Source organism: Nicotiana tabacum, chromosome 20, assembly GCF_000715075.1.
Source record: "Nicotiana tabacum cultivar K326 chromosome 20, ASM71507v2, whole genome shotgun sequence".
NCBI lineage: Eukaryota > Viridiplantae > Streptophyta > Magnoliopsida > Solanales > Solanaceae > Nicotiana > Nicotiana tabacum.
This window is the reverse complement of record NC_134099.1, coordinates 58,534,263-58,556,759: the sequence shown is the minus strand read 5'-3', so window position 1 is coordinate 58,556,759 and position 22,497 is coordinate 58,534,263. Positions and strand designations below refer to the sequence as shown.

Below are 22,497 nucleotides of genomic sequence, written 5' to 3'. Positions count from 1 at the left end.
CTAGAAATGACTTTTGGTTTGTGAAATGATATGTTTTAATGGAAAATGCTTCTTTTGGGACTGATTAACGTGTCAAGAGAAATTGTGAGAATGTATTCTGGACATAAGAATGTTTTATCTCATAAGATGTCTTCTTTAACTTGAGAGGTGCTTTAGAATTCCTGTCGATTGAAAATATAAACATTGTTTTCTTCGTAATTGGATTGATCTGCTATTGCAATTATGTTATGCTGATCTTGTGAAGAAACTAATGTGGATTTTGAAGTTGACTAATCTTTGACTAATTTATTTAGAAAGAAGCTGGTATTCCCAAAAAAGCCATCAAGGTTGAAGATATCCCCGGCTTGAGTAAGTTCTTTCTCTCCGTCCCTCCTTTTTCTTAGCTTTTCTGGTGGAGGTGTAGAATTTCTAAACTCCGCTGTCTATTAGCGTGATCTGTGTTGCTATAACCTGCATTAGGCCTATTATTTTTGTGCTCCTAAAAATCTTAAATTTTTTATGTGAATTTTCTGTTGACATCATAATAGAGGAGGCTGGATGGACTCCTGATCAATATGGTCATTCTCGGTTCAAAACAGTGAACTCCTTGTCAGATCAGAAGTCCTTGACTGCATTCATGCGCTCTCTCCTGAAAGTAAATCTCTTGGTTTCCTTTTTCTGTTGCCTTCATATAGCTTGGTTGAATAACTACCTGAACAACTTTTCTGGGTTTGATGAACATTTTGATGCTATTGTTTTCAAATCATTAGAAAGAGGTTAAACAAAACAGTGTATTTATAAATAAGTACACTGAATATCAACCCAATGTCCCAATCTTGATTTAAAAAAGAGAACTTCAAGCAACTAAACTCTTAACGACCTCTATTCCTGACGAGAACGAATGCTTTATCGTTATTGGCAATAATGCAATTATTGTCTGATGAATCCACAATGCATTGATGTAAATTAATTGATATGCTACCCTGACTTGCAATTAGTTAACCTCATTATCTGTAGGCTATTAGAAAAATTTAGCCTTTGTTGCAGTTTTTTCTCGAAAGTCAAAAGAATCATCAAAAATATTTTTCAAGATATTTTTATGGCTGGATGCATAGACAATCTCCTCTCAGTATTTTTTATCTAGACACTTAACTAAGCCCATGACGTTTGAGCACCTGACATCTGTGCAAAACGTGCCTATTAGACATGTGGTGCCTATTTCCTTTTAAGTATTCTATCCCAGTTCATTCTCTCATTATATGATCATCCCAACATTCTTTTTAATTAAAAATCTAGAATAATGCCCTCAACACTCAAAATTCAGAATCCTGCATAATTATTCCATTCTAATCGTTCTCACGAGCCCACCTCAAAATCCTGCCCTGGAAGACCTTATAAGCCCACTAGAAAACTTCTTCGCAAGCCATGCCACTCCTGTCTTAAACAAGTCCAAGATCCTGATGAAGCTCATCTTCCATGATTTCAGCAAATAGGGTTCAAACATGATTATCCTACTTATTCTTGTCTAATATATAAGCTCACGGTGTGCCGACACTTTTATGCTGTTGAAAACCTTTTTGGGTATATCCAAACCCATTATATTCGACGTGGGGAAATGCTTTTTATTTGGTTGATACAACATTACGGGAAAGCCAGTTAGTTTGAAGCTTTTTAGCTTTTTCAATGCCTGGGTTCTTTACTTGTGCGTATAGTATACTGTCTTTAGTTGCACTTCTGAAGGTTTTTGATAGTGGTCATTCTGAAGCTGCGAATGAGATGTTAAGGAGTTGTTGTGAAGTTCTGTTTTGTTTAACTTTATTATCAAGATGTGGCTGCTTGCTTTTGAATGTTGGCGTCTGGTTTAATTGGTGGATAGAGATGAGGAGGGGTTATCTTTTGGGAGAGGTCAAATGGATGAGGAGAGGGTTTCAAAAATAGAATTTTTTGCGAGTCAAGTTCTTTTTTTGGTTTATTTGGAATCAAATGACACATTTCTTTTATTTTATTGGCTTCTTCACAATGTCACCTGCGTGTAGTTCATTTTATCATCTTGACTGTTTCAGCGCCATGTCTTGTAGGCACATTTTGAGTAGAGATTGGGTGCTCAATACGATGGACTTGGTTTGGGTGTCTAGATAAAAAAACCGAACAAATTTAAGAGCTGTCTATGTGTGCAACGTCCTTTAATGATTTTGTTAGTCAAGAAGAAAATTTTGAATATTATGTAGAATATTCTTATTGAATAAGCATAATAAAGAATCCTAAGAGTTAAGCCACTTTACTAATTTCTGCAATTAAAAACTTCTATATAATGAGTCCTCTTGTATGTTACTAACCTGCCAATTTCAACAAGTGTCTACCTTTCTCTTTCTCCTATGGTATCAAAGTCTCTATGTTCTTGGTACATACATAAAGTAATTTCTTCCATTTACATGTGGCCTAGGCTAAAGTTTTTCTTTCTTTTCATAAGTGTTGACCAGCTTAATTGTAGGAGAAGAATCAGTTTTTAATTAATAGCTTGATTGTAGGAAGATAGTATTGTAAATATTCTTATTATTGTCTTTTATTTTCTTTCCTAAAATAGCTGTAATACTTCTGTATAAGATTCCTTTTGGATTTGTGTCACGCCCCAACCTCGGGGAGCGGGACCGGAGCTCAACCGAGGTCTTCCGGTCAAGCAAGCCTTCTTGGTGCTTACTACTTACTCTTATCCATGAATGATTTATGAAGAAATAATGCATGGAGGTTAGCCAAGAATATATAGAGAAGTATCCAATGTTGATCTTCCATTACTTGAGCAATCAATCAATATATTATTAAAAGGAAGAAAGTCTAGCCTATGATTATGACAAGTGGCAGTGTAGGACAAAGACATGTGGTAGTTTTAGGAAAAACTTAGTTAGGTTAGTTAATATAGGTTATATAATTATTTTTAAATTCAAATTCAAAATTTTAAATATCTTATTCTTTTTAAGGAAATAATATTTTTTATATATTGGGATAAGTTAAAATATAAAATAAAGTAAACTAATTTACTTAACATATTAAAGATTTGATGACTTCAAAAATTTTAAAAATTACAAGCAACAAAATAAGATCTTAAATAAAATATTTATATTATAGAAGTAATTGAGAGTATTTTAGTAATACTCAAAAATATTATTGTATTAAGTATAATATATATTTTTCCTACTCCCAGATAATTTGTCTACTCACTTTGATTTTAGTAATACTCAAAAATATTATTGTAAATTTAAATAATACCTGAATTTTTTAGCACTAAAATCAAAGTGAATAGATACATTTTCTAGGAGTAGGAAAAATATATATTATACTTTTTATATATATTTTTTTAAAGAAGTAGTAATTTCTATATATTGGAAATTACTTATTCTGAAACCTATTCTGTTTTAAATTGGAAGTTATCAACGCGTAATATAACTCCATTCATGCGTGTGTTTGCCGTAAAGAATATCAAACCTAAGATATAATTATTTGGTCACAGGTCATTGGTAACAAAATTATAATATATATTATATGAACGTAGAGTATTTAAATATTATTAAAAGGAGAATTCATTTGTTGGATTCTATTTGCTTAAATTTTAAAATAATATTAATTCTAATTTAAACCTATTTCCTTTTTGGTCCGTGCCAAAAAGAATGACCCATTTCCTTATTTGGAAACAATTTACCTTTATGCAATGATTTATAGCCACACAAAATATGTGCCTCATTTTACACCACAAGTTCAAAAGTCTTCTCTCTTTTCTTAAACTCCGTGCCTAGTCAAATGGGTTGACATAAACTGAAACGGAGGGAGTAAAAAAATATTATTAATTCATATTTTTTATTTAATTTATGGTCAATAATACTCTTTTAAATAGTAAGATATAATATTATATATAGGCAAAATGGCCTCCCAGCCCCTTAAACTTGCACTGATTTTAACAAACTTACCAGTTTCCTATTTTGACACTTATACTTTACAAAACAATTACTAATAAGTGTCTTTGACCGTTGACCATGTCTATGTGGAGGCAATACAACTGACATGGCCAAAGTACGTGCAACTCATGCTTAAAAGGCGTGTGGGTATGTATTAACAACAACAACAACAACAACGACCCAGTATAATCCCACAAGTGGGGTGTGGTGAGGGTAATATGTACGCAGACCTTACCCCTACCCCGAAGGGTAGAGAGGCTGTTTCCAGGAGACCCTCGGCTCAAAAAAGCAACAGCAGCCGATATATTAGTACCATAAAAATGCATAATAAAATAACAGCAATATATAAGAGATATGAAATACAGAATACGAAATACGAAATAGATGGCTGGTATAGTAAAACTAGAAGGTAAAGCCCTGCATCAATAGACGACCAATGACATTCTTAGTCTAACTCCTAACTGGCTAGTCTCACTCTATTGTGCTGTAGAAATATTCCCAACTCTCCCCTAACCTACAACCTTAATGCTCGACCTCCATAATTCCCTGTCAAGGGCCATGTCCTCAGTAATCCTAAGTCGCGCCATGTCCTGTCTGATCACCTCTCCCCAATACTTCTTAGGTCGTCCTCTACCTCTCCGCGTGCCTACTACAGCCAGTCGCTCACACCTCCTCACCGGTGCATCAGTGCTCCTCCTCTGAATGTGCCCGAACCATCTGAGTCTTACTTCCCGCATCTTGTCCTCCATGGGGGCCACACCCACCTTCTCTCGAATATCTTCATTCCTAATCTTATCCATCCTTGTATGCCCGCACATCCACCTCAACATCCTCATCTCTGCTACTTTCATCTTCTGGATGTGTGAGTTCTTTACCGGCCAACATTCAGTTCCATATAACATGGCAGGCCTAACCATTGCCTTATAAAACTTACCTTTTAGTAACGGTGGCACTTTCTTGTCACACAAGACTCCCGATGCTAACTTCCACTTCATCCACCCCACCCCTATACGGTGTGTGACATCCTCGTCAATCTCCCCGATCCCCTGAATAACCGATCCAAGGTACTTGAAACTACCTCTCTTGGGAATGACTTGAGAGTCAAGCCTCACTTCAACTCCCGCTTCCGTCGGCTCAACTCCAAATTTGCACTCGAGGTATTCTGTCTTCGTCCTGCTCAACTTGAAACCTTTAGACTCAAGAGCATGTCTCCAAATCTCTAGCCTCTCGTTGACGTCGCCTCTTGTCTCGTCAATTAGAATAATGTCATCAGCAAATAGCATGCACCATGACACCTCCCCTTGAATATGATGAGTCAGTGCATCCATCACCAGGGCAAATAGGAATGGGCTGAGCGCAGACCCTTGGTGCAACCCCGTAATAACTGGAAAGTGTTCAGAGTCGCCTCCTACTGTCCTAACCCGAGTCTTAGCTCCATCATACATGTCTTTAATCACCCTAATATAGTCAATCGAGACCCCTTTATCCTCTAAGCAGCTCCATATGACCTCCCTAGGAACCTTATCGTACGCTTTCTCCAGATCAATAAACACCATGTGGAGATCCTTCTTCCTATCTCTGTACTGTTCCACCATCCTCCTAATAAGGTGGATAGCTTCTGTGGTAGATCGTCCCGGCATGAACCCGAACTGGTTGTCTGAAATAGACACCGTCCTTCGTACTCTCATTTCTACCACTCTCTCCCAAACTTTCATGGTATGACTTAGTAATTTGATGCCCCTATAGTTGTTACAGCTCTGGACATCACCTTTGTTCTTATACAACGGGACCATTGTACTCCACCTCCACTCTTCAGGCATCCTATTAGTCTTGAATATAACATTAAACAATGTAGTAAGCCATTCCAAGCCTGCTCTACCCACACACCTCCACAGTTCAACCGGAATTTTGTTTGGCCCGGTAGCTCTGCCCCTTCTCATCTTACGCATTGCCTCCATGACTTCATCGATCTCAATGTCCCTACAATTACTTAATTCATGGTGACTGTCGGCATTCCTTGATTCCCCAAGTATAATATCCTGATCCCCTTCTTCACTTAGAAGTTTATGAAAGTAGGTCTGCCACCTCCTCTTAATCTGGTCATCTCCCATTAAAACTTTGTCGTCATCATCTTTTATGCACCTCACTTGGTCCAGATCCCGAGTTGTCCTCTCTCTCGCCTTAGCGAGTCGGAATAACTTCTTCTCCCCACCTTTGTTCCTTAGTTCCTCATACAGACGAGCAAAAGCTGTCGTCTTAGCCTCCGTCACTGCCATCTTCGCCTCCTTCCTAGCTACCTTATACCTTTGACTGTTCTCTCTCTTCTCCTCCTCGTCAGTGCTCCCTACTAACCGCAGGTAAGCCGCCTTCTTTGCTTCCACTTTACCTTGGACAACTGCATTCCACCATCAATCTCCTTTGTGGCCACCATTGTGGCCCGTAGATATCCCTAACACCAAACACTTCTTCAGTTCTTCCCGGCCCTCCATCCCCCTTTCCTCCCCATTACTTTTGGTTTCTTATCCTTATATTTTTCACGTCCCAAACCCCATATTCCCTCTCCATTTCCCTCTTTATTTCTTTTCATTATTGTTTCCTATTTAAAACGAATTTAGGGCTTTTTCTTCTTCTATTGTGTGTAAGAATTTAGAGAGGAGGAAAAAAGATATAGAAGATAACCCAAACTTTATGTGAAGCAAAACATCGGAGAAGTTGTCGAAGAAAAAGGAATCGGCTTTCTGAGATTGGAAATTGGGTCAAACCGGTAGTAAAGAATTTGATTTTCCTATTTATTGGTCTAACTCTTCGAATCAATCAATTAGGCTCCAACCAAGTGAAGAATGCCTCTTCGATAAAGGGATGGTTTCTTTGTGAAGCTGGGGGAGATGGGAAATGGGTGGAGTTTGATTTGATATGAAAGTGATGGATTTTGGAAGTTTTTTTTTTTTTTTTTTTGATAAGGATTTTGGAAGTCTCTTAGAAATGGTTTTAAGAAAAATAATGAAACGAAAATTAAATTGATATTTTGGAGAGGAAATATGGCATCAGAAGAACTTTTTTTGGTGATTAGTCCTGTGGAATGGTATTAGTCATGGTGGAACTCGTCTTAACCTATGAAAAAGAAAGAGAAAGAAATAAAGAAAAAACGAATTTTATAAATTGAAAAGGTTGGGACCAGCAAATTACATGTGTCAAACAACAACAAGCTAAGCATATGACATGTTATCCACGTCATGGCGATTGCAGAACAAGCTCAATCGGAGGTGTTTATTAATAACTATTTTGTGAAGTATAAGTGTCAAAATAGGAAACCTGTAAGTTTGTTTACCGGCTTGAAAAATCAGTACAAGTTTAGGTGGTTGAGAGGCTATTTTGCCTTGTATATATGATAGAAATCTATAGAAAAACTTTAAAACAATATTGAGAAAAAGTCACTTGGCACTTTTAGAGCAAAATCTAAAAATATTGGTGATAAATTTAATTATATATCTATATTTGTACCTACATCTATATATAGATCCACTCATCAAATTTTCTTCTATATTCATTAGAAATATGAAGGTGACATATTAATTGAAAAATTATAATATAAAAAATTAAAAATTATAGAAAGACGTACATTGAAATAAGTTATGACTATTTGTACTTGGGATGAGTTAAAATCTATCTATATTCTATATATTATTAAAAGAAAGAAAGTCTAGCCTAAGATTATGACAAGTGGCAGCATTAGAGAAAGACATGTGGTAGTTTTAGGACAAAATTAGTTAGCTTAGTTAATAATAAGTTATTTAATTATTTTTAAAATTTAAACTCGAATTTTTAAATATCTATATTCTTTTTAAGGAAATAATAATTTTTATATATTGGGACAAGTTAAAATATAAAATAAAGTAAATTAATTTACTTAACATATTAAAGATTTGATGACTTTAAAAATTTAAAAAATTACAAGTAGCAAAATAAGATCTTAAATAAAATATCCATATTATATAAGTAATGTGAGAGTATTGTAGTAATACTCAAAAATATTATTGACAAATTTAAATAATACCTGAATATTTTTAGCAATAAAATTAAAGTGAATAAATTAAATTTTCAGGTAGAAAAATCTGTATTATACTTTTTTATATTAAGCAAAGATATTTCATCAAATAGTAAACTAATAAAACGTCACTTGAAAATGTAAAAATACTAAATAACGAATAATGCAATAATGACAAAGAAATAATAAACAAAAAAGAGAAATAAAAAGAATATAGAAGGATGAGACTTATTTAAATTTGAGATAAGGAAGTTCTTTCCAATTATGATGAGAAAAGCCATATAAAAGATAATACCACATAACTGAAATGTTAATAAAATTAAAATAAAAAAATATTGAACAATGAAATAATTTTAAATAACGAGTAAATAAGCTTACTCAACAAAAAACTTAAAAAATTGTTATAAAATATAGAGATAAGATTGATTTGAATTTGAGATGAGAAAGTATTTTTTGAATTATGAAAAGAAAATTCATACAATGGATTATATACACAACTATAATCATAATAGATAAAATCAACAAAAGAAAAATATAAAACTATGAAAGAAGTGGCAAGCCGCTGGAGATACTAGCAAGGCTAAATGAGTCGGTTGATTTTTCGTTGCATGAAAAAATTTATCTTTGTTCTTCTTATCAAGCAATAATTTTATAGAGACAACTCCATAAAATTTAATTTTTTTGGTTTAATTTTTTTGAATGTGGGCGCTAAATTTAGTATGCAATATACATCTAAATTTATTTCTCTCAGCTGTTTTTTATATTAAAACGATCCGCGCACCGCACGAGTATGTATACTAGTTTCATGAATAGTTGATAAAACATTACCAGTCATCCATAATTCTTTAAGTGGAAGCAAATGACGTACAATATCTCTAATCCCCACATACATACATGACCCATACTGTGTTTACGGAGCCTGTAAACTAACATGAGAAAAATATGGAAGTGCCGGTAACAACGCCCCGACTATAACTCAAAACAATGTACAAGGATCAATGTCATGCTTAATTGTAAACTTGAACCTCTATAACGTTATCATAATGGGAATACCATGGTATGTGGAACCAAACATGTGAAGGGATTACATGGGTAGCATATAGCCGCTTGTCTCTCACAACTACAAGCTAAGGAGTAGAAACCATGAAATTATGAAATCATGAATAGGAAGAGATCAAGAAATTCATTTGAACTTCCTTACGATCTCTACTATGTTTCCCTAATTGCTCAATCTACATTACAAAAGTTCAATAGAACCAACATTAGCAATAGTTTTCATATTTTAGGTCTTTTAGGCATATTGTCAAACATCTAACATGCACGTTCGTCTACAACCTCCGATACAGGAATTCCTTCTACAACCAACTTCTACACCAACAATCCATCCTATAACCATGCTTAGGCAACCAACAATCTCCATTAGCGCATGCATGCCCAACAATTTACTCCCAACCCATCAATCATATTTTCTTGTTCTTGACAAGCATCTAATTTCAAGATTGAGAGCTTATGCATTCTATCACCATCCCATAAGCTCTAACATTAATTCCTAACTATAATCTCATTATTTAACATTGCATGTGAGCAAGGGATGAAGTCTTACCTTGTTAGTAGAAGGCCTTGTATGTCTCTTTCCTTGAATCCCCAAGGATTGAGCAAAAAATTGTAGTGTAGGAATGGTAGAGCTCTTCCTTCTCTCTCTAGAGTGTTACTCTTGCTCAAAACAATTTGATTCTCCTTCTAAAACAACAAACTTAAGCCTTTTATTAAAATAGAATCGAGCTAGAAATTTCCCAAAAATACCCCTCCGAGTCAGGTCTACGATCGGGAATCAGACCGCAAAATGGTCCTCCAGGTTTGAATTGGAACTGGATGGGTCTACGACATATATGCTGTCCACATAACGGTTTTGTGGTACGCACATTGGACCGCAAAATCTCCTTCAAAAACTCCCCAGGTGCCCTGACCAATTTTGGGATGGATCTGCGGTCCGCGAAACAGCTATGCGATCCGCATAACCCACCGTGAAATGACCCTCAAATTCTAGTTTGCTTCTGCCCCAAGCCCCGATGATTCTGTGGTCAACGGAACTTCGCATTCCGCATAACTGACCGCAAAATCGCTCGATCATGCCAATCCTTCTACCCACTTCGCGATGCATTGCACAACGAAACTTATTTACAATCTTCCCAACATATTAGCTTGGCCTTGGCACTATAAAACCTTAAATCCTTGGCGGACTTTTACGGGCCTTAAATTTAACACTGAATAAAGTCAAGGAAAAATGTGTAGGCTAAAGAAAGCCTTGTATGATGACGAAGCTGAGCCAATGACTATGATTATCCCAAGACCAATTTTAATGAACCCCATTGAAGCTGTAAGTATTTCAGAAGCAAAATTTTCCTCATGCGACACTCTCAGTCTTCCATGGTACGATCCAGGTTCATCAGGCTCACATGCAATCAACTCACCATCGGTTATTGAGACCTCGAGATGGACCAAATCAGTAATGATGAGGGCTTGGAAGGCATTTGGGATAAATGTGTGGGGTTTGAACATGGATTCTTGGCATGATCCTGTGTATGGAACAAAAGAGAAACAAATTCAGAAGTAGAAATCCTCAATCAAAGGCAACAAAAATGGGAAGAAGCAAGACTTTTGAGTTAGAAAGACTAAAGTGGAGTATGAATTCTGATGGCAAGAAGGCAGGGGATAGGGACAGGTTCTCTAAAGCCTTTTCCGAATGAAGATCATAAATTTAAGCTGGAATGTACGGGGCCTCAATGAGGCAGAAAAAAGAAGTACAATAAAGTCGCTAATTCCCAAATGGAAAGCTGATATAGTTTGTCAACAAGAAACAAACGTTGAAGAATGGTCCCCGTATTGGATTAGACAAGTTTGGGGTAATAGATGGGTTGAATGGGTGGAGTTAAATTCAATTGGGAGAAGTGGAAGTTTCCTGGTACTCTGGGATAAAAGGTTGTGTATCAACGGGGGAGTCCGACAAGGGTCATACGCTATTTCTTGCATTTGGAAAGTACACAAGAAGATTTAAGATGGTGTTTCACAGGGGAATATGGGCCACATACAAACCTAGAAAGGGATTCGTTGGCATGAACTAGCAGCTATCCGAGGTATTTGGGATGAACAATAGGTCATTGGGGGAGATTCCAATGTCTGCAGATTTAAAAGTGAGGTATAATTGTATTAGAAGGTCTAGGGCTATGAAGTCTTTCATTGATATTATACAAGATCTGGAAATCACAAATTCACCACTCCAAGGGTCTCAATACACTTGGTTCAGAGGGGAAGACTCTTTGCAAGCTTCCAGAATTGAGAGGTTCTTAATATTCACCGAATTGAATGACAATTTCAAAACAATCAAGCAGTTAGGCCTCCCAAGAGTTGTCTTTGATCATAGACCTTTGCTATTGGAATGTGGTGATTGGGGAGCCAACCCCTCCTATTTCAAATTTGAAAACATGTGGCCAAAAGTAGATGGTTTCATTGACAAAATCAAAGTATGGTGGCAAAGTTATACAATTGGGGGTAGTCCAGACTTCATTTTAATGCAAAAATTAAGAAGATTGAAGGAGGACATTTCAAATTGGAATAGGGAAACCTTTGGCCAATTGGAAGCACGGAAGAATAAGTTGCTTGAAGACCTAGCCTTACTGGAGCAAGCAACTAAGAATAGAATGATGACTCGGGTAGAAAAGGAAAAATCTTACACTCATTGGGCTTCCTAATGACCTTGGTTCAGTACGTGACCAGAATTTGGCTAGTCCGACTGTCCCTACAGTTAATGAATTATTCTTTCGATTACTTCGCCTTGCTATAGCACCAAGTCACCCAGTGATCTCATCACAGACACTTGACTCCTCTGTTCTCGCATCCCATACAGTGGATAATCAGGCATCTCAAACTATGGAGAATAGACGAGGAGGAGGTCGTTTTGGAAGATCTAGACCCAAGTGTTCTTATTGTCATAAACTGAGACTACATGTAACAGAGAACTAACACATAGAGTTAAAAATGATATAAGATCGTATGAAATGGTTTGTCTATGTCTTACCTAAACGTTCAGATGCACTAGTTTGTGGGTACACTATTATGCTTGTTATTAGCTCGCTAGGATCAAGGTTTAGTTGCTGTTACATTTACATTAGGTCCCCAGGGGAAGAAGTGTGAGATTTAGAGAACCTCTAGCTTTACACAACCATAATTTAATCCGAAATTCTTACCATTGCGGAAGGCAATGGGACTGGATGTAGCGGAACATATAGAAGATTCATATTGTGAGCCTCAACTAGTTTGGTATTAACATTGCAGGTTGATTGATTGATTGTTTGGTTTATTTAAAGGTTTTGGTGCAAAAAGGCCAGCTAGCGCTGGGTTTAATGCACTGTTTCTGTGTTTGATTAGATAGGCACTTCTTTAGTGAGTTTTTCTGTCCTGAGCAGATAATGCATGACCATCCTGATTCGTGGCCGTTCAAAGAACCTGTTGATGCACGGGATGTTCCTGATTATTATGACATCATCAAAGATCCAATAGGTAATTGATTTTTGCTTTTTGTTTCTCTGATGGTTGTTAATCATCTGCTTGAAATTTATTCAATTTCCTCTTTCTTTTCTTTTTTTAATTGGTAAAAGTGAATTGTATTTCACAATTGCAATGCACCAAGCAGTTGCTACATGAATTAAAAGCTAAAGCTCTAATGAACTCTCAAGATGGTCATCCACTTGAATTACTTCTTGTTTTTTCCACAAATAGTTTTTACGAACAAATGTTTCCAATCTGTAGTCGAGTTTGGCTTCCGTTTAGAACCTCTTCTTTTTGCCATATGATGTTCAATGTGGGTCAGTTGCAGTTTCTCTCTCTCTCTCTCTCTCTCTCTCTCTCTCTCTCTCTCTCTCTCTCTCTCTCTCTCTCTCTCTCTCTCTCTCTCTCCGTGTTTCAATCTTGCCGGAGAACCACCGTTCTTAGGCACGGACCTGACTGTTGTCCGCTTCATTTTAAATAGTACCAAAAGTATATTCGATTCATCCTTACCTACTTTACTATGTAATAAGTTGGTTATTGTTTCTTTTTCCCTTGATTCCGTCAGTTATATCTTGAAAGATGGTATGTGTTATCACGTAATTTATTTTATTTCATCTCCCTTTTATCTTCAAAATATCTTACCATGTCCTTATTACTGTAACACTCATGGGCATGGATTTTGATACACTGGAGGCTGCATGGTTGATTCTGGATGAGTGCTGTTACTACTGAAGTAACTTCTTCTTTCTGTTTTCTATATAGGGGTGTGCATTCGATTTATCGATTCGATTTTGACCCTTATCGATAATTGCTTATCGATTTGTACATATGCTTATCGTTATCATTTCAATAAAGTTTCGATTTTTTCGATTTATCGATTTTGGGGGCTTATTGATTCGGTTATCGAGTACACCAATAAGAAAATTTGCGGGATTCCACGGAAAGTATATCGCTATAAACACGCTTAACTAATATGGACAAAAAGAAGCTAAAATAAGACGAACACCGTTTATAACATAAAAATTGTGTCAACAAGCACATGCAACAAAACTAAAGTAAGGGATCAAATGTATGCCACCAACATCCAACGGTATAAAAATAAAATAAAATACATCATCACGGCTAATTCTGTTTTCCATTAATTTGAACTTCATTCCCTTGATCTTTAAATATGATCATTCCTTAAATGTGGTAGAGGAAATAATAGGTTAGGACTTAGGGTAAAGGAAAGGGTATTATAAAAAAAATATTTTTTTTTAGTATATCTTATCGGTTTATCGATAAACCGATAACCGAAGAGGACAAAATTGAAATCGATAACTCGATAAGGAAAATTTCAAAATCGAAATCGAAATCGATAAATCGATAAACCGATAACAAATAATCGATTCGATTTATCGATAAACCGATTCGAATGCACACCCCTATTTACGTACTCCTAAAAGAAGAGAAAATGTGTGGGTATTGTATTATGCATAGACCTTCCCTTTGTCCCCGTAAGCTACCGCATACTCAGCTTGCCGAACCGCAACTTGATTTCTGCTACATCACTTTAAAATGAACACACTTGGCAGCCTAAATAGAGCTTATATTGTCATTGTTGGTGTCCCACATCGGTTATGGGTGAGGTCTTTGGTTTCTTTATATGGTCTTGGACAATCCTCAACCCATGAGCTAGTTTTTGGAGGTTGGGTTAGCCCAAGGTCCATTTCTTTAACATGGTATCAGAGTGAGGCCCGCCCAATTCTTATTTCATAGACAGAAGTTTATAGTTGTGCGTTGTGTAATTTGGATATTATTTACAGATTGAAACTTATTCTAGCACCTGCCTGATCTTGATTGACTTCTTCTAGCCAAATATAGAATGCCCTTCCTTTTCATCTTTTTTGTTGTTGCTAAAGCATGGCCAGAGACTTCAAAAGGTCTTACAATTGTGCATACACTCGGGGACAAATGTTATACGTGCAATTGTGGCCACATTTCTTTTCATTGTTTGATCACAGACTTGCATGTCATGAGGTTGATATTTCAAGTGCAACTTTTCATTTTCAGCTATTTCTTTTCTTTCTTTGTACTTTACCATGTGAGAAGTAAGGCCAAATCAGATTTTGGAACCTTTTAAGTGAAAAGTGTGAAAGTTCAGAGGGTAAAGAGGGGTGGACAGAGTTCTAATAATTCTTTCCCTACCATACAGGTCTGCGAGCATCCCACTTTTTTTTTTTTTTTTTTTGTATTGTTGTGGTGGTTGTTGTTGTGGGTTTGTGAAATACAACATGGATGAAGATTCATGAATCGTTCCATTCATTTGGTCTAATAGGCGTCCGATTGTGCCATGCAATCTTCTATTTGCGAAACTTTTAGGATGTATATCATTTGCACGTCAAGATTAAATCCAACTGCTCTTTCCCTCTGGACGACTCTTTTAATTTCATTTATCATTAAGTTGTAACATTTTCTTCTGGTTATGTACAATGCAGATCTAAAAACAATGTCGAAGCGGGTTGAGTCGGAGTTATATTATGTGACATTTGATATGTTTGTTGCGGATGTCAGAAGGATGTTTGCTAATGCTCGCACCTACAATTCTCCTGAGACAATTTACTACAAATGTGCAACCAGGCAAGTATATTGCTCTTTAGTGCTCCAGATGTCTTTTTCACAATTTGTTTTTTTTATTATTTTATGCATGTCACAGTTTCAGCTATCAATTTTTATTCGCTTACAGGCTTGAGTCACATTTCTCAAACAAAGTTCAAGCTGGTCTACAATCTGGTATCAAGATTCAGTAGGAAGTTTCTTATTAGCAATTTAGCTTGATTCTGGTTGAATTGACTGCACTTGAATCTCTTCATAACTGATGTCTTATGGTATCCTCCAATATTTAGAACCATGTTTTTTTTTTTGGGGAGGTGGAGGAATTTGTAGGACGAGTAGATGTATAATAGTTATTTTATTTTAATGTGAACTTTTCAATGCATTTTATTTTGTAAGCTGACATTTTTCGTATAGTTGGTGTTGGGTAGACGGCAAGGCATTGCCTCAGAGGGATCTCAAGTCCCAGTTGCATATTTTATGGGGTGATCAGTTCTTACTGCCCTGGTGATTGGCGGTACTGCATGATTCTTATACGTAACCAAGGTAGTACGCATTCTGTAATCAGACGCACCTATTAGTGTTAACAAGCTCCGTATGAGAAATCTTTGGAAAGCTATATAGAATCTGTGTGGGATTTTGTCAGCAAACCTCAAATTCTATATCACAAGGATGAGTACTATGTGTTTCGATTTACAACAATTGAGGAAAGGGATCTTGTCATGCAAGCAGGGCCTTATTCGTATCACAACAAGCCATTTATTTTGCAGAATTGGGAAAGGGATTTCCATTTTGACTCTAAGTGTATTACTACAATTCCTTTGTGGATTCATTTCCCTAGTTTACCTGTTAGATACTGGACTGCCAATGCACTGAGCTAGGTGGCTATGCTGTAGGATTACCAATATCGGAGTTGAATAGAATTTCTTATGCTAGAATACTAGTGAAAGTTGACATTACTAAGCCTTTGGTGGAGAAGGTAGAGATTGTAACTCCTACTGGTACTAGGCAGCAAGAAATATTGTATGAGTGGAGGCCAAAGTTCTGTAGTGAATGTGTACATTTTGGCCATGATAATTTTGAATGATGGAGGACTAACCAACAGAATCATGAAGATACTAGTTTAAGGCTCCTAAAAGAAAAAATAGGGGCATAAGGAAGAAAGTAGTTCAAGAGTGGAAGCCAAAAGAACAGCAAGAACAAGGAGAGGTAATTGAAGAACAACCTCCAACTGAAGTAGAAAAGGGCAACCAGGATAAAGCTGAAAATGACTCTGATCAGAGTATGCAGATGACAAGCATAAATGAAGGAAGCAGGATACAAAACAATCCAATTATGCAGCAGGCCAAAACTGTAAAAGCTAGCACCTCTAATAGATTTACAATTCTGGAAGAGCATGAGCAAAGTACTGCATAGGGAGATGCAATGAATTCTGATCCTATCCAAAAGCCACCATGATCATTAGCACTTGGAATTATGGGTGTTTAACGGGCTAACTGGGCCGGTCCGAGCCTCCCTTTTTTGGACCCGTATGGGTTACAGTCCAGGCCGGTTCCGGGTTGGTTCTTACCGGATTTAACGGGTTCGGGTTCAACCGGGTAAAAACTAAACCGTACGGGTTACAGGTTGAGAGGGCCGGGCCGGGCCGGGTTTAGTGTAATTTTAATTTTTTTTTTGGAATTTTGTATAAATATTGTAATAAGTGCAATACGTGCATTACAAAGTACTAACATAAAGAATACAAGGAAGATGAGAAAAAAATGCACTTATTGCAAGTGCTACTTTTATTTCCTAATTCAAATTTCAAAGTTTCAAACTTACAAATTGAAAGGTTTACATTTTTTTCAACAAGTAAAATAGTAAATTCAAAGGTTTTGCATTGCCTTAGTAAGTTCATCATAATCAATATGAACCGATTGACCTTCTTCTGGAGTGTTAAATTCGGATGGGTTTCCATGTGTTAATATATCTCCAAGTTCCTCGTCTTCTGGGCTATCAACATCTTCACGTCCTTGATTTCTTCGTTCTGATCTAATCCAATCTCTGAAACATACTAAAACTTCCAAAGCATTGCTTCCCAATGAGTGGCGGGTGTCTCCAAGTTGTTGTCTTGCTTGGCTAAATGCACTCTCCGATGCAACAGTAGAAATTGGCACATTCAGCACATCCCGAGCCATTGCGAAAAGAACAGGAAATTGCTTTCTATTCTCATGCCACCATCCCAACGGTGAAAATTCCTTTGTGCGAGGCTCTTTTTGCTTCTGCAAGTAGAATTGAAGTTCATCAATGTTCCTGCTACTGGTTTGAGTGTTAGAAAATGTAGAAAAAATATTAAAACTATCAAGGCCTTCTTCATCATCCACAGTAGCAGAAGTGGTACAATGCATAGTTGGATTAACATTGCCTACATTAAGAGCAACATCATCAATTACATTTGCATAATGATTATATAATTGTTGTAAATATTCATTTAACTTGTTCATACAAGTATATAAATCTGGGGTTTCAGTTGGTCCAATCTCCATATAAGTATATAAAGCATTCATTAATTGGTGACAATCAGACATCTTAATAGAAAGATTTAAAACAACACCAATTAAGTAAATCGGAGGAATTGGAAAGAAATATTTTTTGAATTTTGCTTGCATTTTTTCAACAACATCCCTATATTTTTCTTTTTTCTTAAATTCAAAGAGTAGAAAAGAAATTTCAGCTATATGTACTAAAGCCATAGTAACAATAGGGTAATATGCTCCAAAAAACTCAACAGTAGCTGTATAAAATTTATGTAAAAATTTAACATCATTAATGACCTCCCAAGTACCACTTGTTAGCATACGGTTTGGATCAGTACAATGCGCATTAGCAACTTCAGTTATTGGAAATCTATATTTGTAGCAACATTTAAAAAATATATATGTATAATTCCATCTAGTAACAATTTCGTATGGCATGAATCTGGGTTTAAGGTTATACTGGACACACTTATTCTTAAATTCCTTTATTCTAGATTGTCTATTATTTTCTTGAATAACACCAACTGCTCTTCTAACATGAGTAATCTCAGTCGAAAATAAATCAAGGCCACTTTTAACAATTAAATTATAAACATGACATGCACACCTAACATGAAAAATTTCCTCAAGAGTCGGTTGCAAATGCAGTTTTAATATTGAAATTGCGGCATTATTGTTAGAAGCATTATCAAAAGACATACACAATACTTTTTGCTTGAGATTATAAAATTCAACAACTTCACAAATAGTACTACTTATAAACGTAGCAGTATGACTCTGATCTTTATCATATCTAAAAGCGATAATACGTTTTTGAATACAAGTAGTATCATCTATCCAATGACATGTAATTGTCAAATAATCATTTTCATTAACAGCATGACCAATATCAGAAGTTAGAGAAACTCTACAAGGAAGGTGGCTAAACAAATAACGTATGTATGTTTGATATTGTCCATGAAGTCTAAATATATCAGCTCTACAAGTACTTCTAGGGATACCTTTAAATAAAGGATTGTAAATCCTTTGAATATACATAATAAGATATGATGAACAAGCAAAAGAAAAAGGTAGACAATCCAAAGCAATCATTTTTGCTAACTCCTCACGATCCTTCATTTTATCATATTTCACTAGATCTCCAGTAGTAGGGTTAAGAGTTGTTTGATTTCCATCACCATCAGCGTCCCATTCTATGGGATGCTCAGTTCTCATATGTCTACTAAGCGTCCGAGTCCCCCCTAAATTTCCTCCAGTCAAATGTTTAAAATCACCTTTACAAAGTTTGCATTTAACTATAGTAGTACCTTCTATTATTTCAAAAAAATTCCAAACCTTACTTCTTTTTCTACGATTAGTAATCGGAGCCACAGGTGGTCTACTTCTAGTGCCACGGCCACCACCCCTTGTAGCAACCCCAATACTACCAACTCCAACACTAGTAGGTGTAGCTGGTATCTCATCTTCCATTCCTATTTCATTATCTTCTATTCCAAAATCTTCTTGTAATTGTTCATAATCTATATCTAAATTATCATTAGGCGATGATTCGGAAACATGTGTAAATGATAATGGGTTATTACTATTACTACCAGATGCTGAAGGACTATCTCTTTTTTTATTTCCCCTACCAGTAACTCTTTTACACGCTCTTTTAGCAGCATTAAACATATTGTAAAAATTAAAGTATAAGCTAAAATTAAATATGCAATTAAAATAGTAAATAAGAGAAAGAGTTGGAGGGAGTGCACCGAATTCGCCAATAAATTGAGCACTTGATTAGGCAATTCCCGAGGTTACCACGAACAAATGTCAAGCAAGTATTTCAATTTTGAACTTCAATTGTTCAAAGTTCAAACTTCAAATTCCGAATGACAAAACACGATAAATTAAATTCAGGAAAAGAGAGCCAAATAAAATTAGATTGAAGACTTGAATTCTTGCAAATTGGAGAATGAGAGAATGAGAGAAATTAAAATTGAGAAATGAGTAATGAGTGAAAAAATGAAGAAAAGGGGGGGGGGGTATTTATAGTTTTAGAGAAGGTTAGTTTTGTAAATTGAAAAAAGGTTAAAAATTAAAAAAAAAAGGCTATTTGTGCAATTTTTCCGTTGGCCAACGGACCAAAACATGGTCTGACCATTGCCAACGGTCTGTGGGGCCCACAAGTCAGAAAAATTAAAAAAAAAAAACTAGCCGTTTGAACCGTGCCGGTTAACCCGGTAAGTTCACTCTACCGGGTTCAACCCGTTCCGGTTACCCGTTCTAGCCAGATGAACCGCGCAAACCCCCTACCCAGCCCAGCCCAGCCCAACCCCCTATTACCGGTCTGGGCCGGTTCCGGGTTATACCGGTCTGGGCCGATCCGGAACCAGTCCAACCCAGCCCGTTTAACACCCTTACTTGGAATATAAGAGGGCTAAATAAGCCCTATAAACAGAAAGAGTTAAGACTCTTTATGCAAAAGAATAAAGTAGACATTCTAGGATGTCTAGAGACTAGAGTTAAAGAAAAGAAGGCAAAATATATACTGCATAAGGTAGCAAAGTGTTTCACCTTGTGTATTCGGCGTTATCATGCTGTAAATGGGCTAATTCGATAGGAAGATAATTTCTATGAGATATTTAAATGATGCGATAGTTATACGTTAAGATTGGAAGTCATTTGAGCTGTGATTAAAAATTCGACCAAGATTGCCGCAAGTTACGGGTTTAAATTTCAGTGGAATTTGGATAAAATGTTGATGACCTTTTCTCTCAATATACTGGGAGTTATGGTGTGTTCTACCTACCGAATCGAAGGTCTATGAGTCTAGTTTCTAACACAACAAACTGTTTGTTAATACGACTTCGGAGTAGAGAGATATTAACCTTTTCGTACAGGGGAACAATATGCTTAGTCGGGTTTAGTTAAAAAAAATTATTTAAGTCATTCTTTAAAACTGAAACCCCTGCGTTTTATCCTCTCCAAAACAGAACCTAACACCTAGGGATTTCCTCTCAAACTCCTCCCATCCATCTAGCCAATGATAACAACAATTTAGTCATCCTCAAGATGGAGAACACCATGGTAACTTCAGAATCGTGAATTCTTCGGTGTTTCACTTTTCATAGCAAGACCCCGCCTTGAAATAATTTCGAATTTTGAGTAATTATGGTCACATAAGGTATGATTTAACTTCCTCTTTGATCCTTGTAAACTTCTAGCATAAGAATTCCTAAGAAATAGTTGAAACCTCTATAGAAATGTTCTTGATTTTTTTAAGAAACCTCTCTTAGTATGGCTTGATTGTTGGGGCTGTTCTATATGGTTTTATTGTGTTGTTTGGATCTGTGAAGACATGGATGGAATCTTGTCGATAAGGAGATGTAGTAAAGTAAAATTTGGTGGTGTGTTGGGGGGAAATTAATCTACAAAAGAGTCTACAAAATCATGGCCACAAGTTGTTCGCGTAAATGTCTAAATGAAGAATTATATAAGCTATGAGCTTGAATTTGATTTTGAATGGTTCGTATTATGTAGGAAATCATTCCTAAGGCTTTCGAGGTCTCGGAAACAGTATATAACTCCATTGACAAGGTATGTAGGGCTTTCGCTATACTTTTCGGCATGACTAGAATTCGAATAAACGTTTATCGAATTGTCTCGTCGGATTCGAGTTATTTCACCTTCAACTTATAAAGATGCTTAGACCTGATCCTTTCTCATAGATTGCTTAATCTAGAGGATATCTATGAATTCTCGGATTTCCTTATTCCTTGCTTAAAAAGAACTAGAGCCTTTTTACTCGTTCTCCCTTCGACGTTCATATAAATCATGAATAAGTAACACTTACTTCAAAGGTATTCATAATACATAACTCTCATGTTCTTAGTACTTGTTGGCTCGTAGTAAAAAAAATTAAATATTTTAGCAACAACCATGATAGTCGAGGAATAATGATGGTAGGCCACTTTGACTCTTCTTAGAATACGTCTTTTAAGGTTGGTTTCGCATTGCACCTATATAATTCATGATTTAGTATATGTATGTATTTACTTTCATTACCGAGCCGCACTATAGACGGTCGGGTATGACACATATTGTGTAACCACTGATCAGTTGGGATTACCGAGCTTCACGTGGCCGGGTACGATTCTACCGAGCCTTTATTATGGCCGGGTATGTTATGGATATTATAGCCCCACAGAGGGATTTATTATTATATAATGTGATATATTATAAGTAGCAATAGTGAACGACGATTTCACGAGCATACATTTATATCCATGTTGAATTTTAGTTTCCTACCGAGGCTAGTTTCAGAATTCAAATTGTCTCTATATCTCTTCTCTTGTTAATTACATTTTTCATGTTACACTTGTCGCCCTACATATTCAGTACATATTTCGTACTGATGCATTTTTATGCGTTGTGTTCATGCCCACAGGTTCGGATAGACAGAGCGGCGTGCCTCCTCAGTAGGACCCCCAGGATCAGCGTTGGGTTTCGCACTCCACTTCTTCGGAGTTGCTGACTTTGAGTCCATAGGTACTATTACAGATGTATATGTGTGGTTTTGGGCATGTCGGGGGCTTTGTCCCGCCCTGTTGAGATTGTCTTACACTCTTAGAGGCTTGCAGACTAGCGGTCATTGTATATATATATTTTTCGTATCGCCCTATCGACCTTCTGGATAGCTGTTATATATATATATATATTTTTTTTGGCCCTATCGGCCTCCTGGATAGCTGTTATACTGTTGTTGCAGCCTTGTTGGCCTAGGTTATACATATATATATATGTCGTGTTGGGCTCTTCTGCCTGCATGTTATTATATTTCAGATCATATCTCATGGTTGGTTCACTCGGGCCTTCGGGCATCAGGTGTCAG

The 22,497-nt window shown here is 36.3% G+C and overlaps 1 protein-coding gene across 3 annotated transcripts in view; it reads left to right on the top strand.

The window, feature by feature from the left end:
- The window catches only part of LOC107794298 (histone acetyltransferase GCN5-like), a 49,664-nt gene extending 27,370 nt beyond the window's left edge, over positions 1–22,294 (top strand). Inside the window, exons 9-15 of one of the 3 annotated variants that reach the window (XM_075240709.1) lie at positions 294–348; positions 528–634; positions 12,435–12,528; positions 14,994–15,135; positions 15,242–15,288; positions 21,147–21,203; positions 22,054–22,294. In XM_075240709.1, the coding sequence (XP_075096810.1) occupies positions 294–348; positions 528–634; positions 12,435–12,528; positions 14,994–15,135; positions 15,242–15,288; positions 21,147–21,160 (459 nt within the window). In that variant the 3' untranslated portion in view covers positions 21,161–21,203; positions 22,054–22,294. Of the gene's footprint in view, positions 1–293; positions 349–527; positions 635–12,434; positions 12,529–14,993; positions 15,136–15,241; positions 15,482–21,146; positions 21,204–22,053 lie in introns of those variants that run through there. The other 2 variants (XM_075240707.1, XM_075240708.1) reach the window with 2 other exon arrangements.
- The last annotated feature ends 203 nt before the right edge of the window (positions 22,295–22,497 follow it).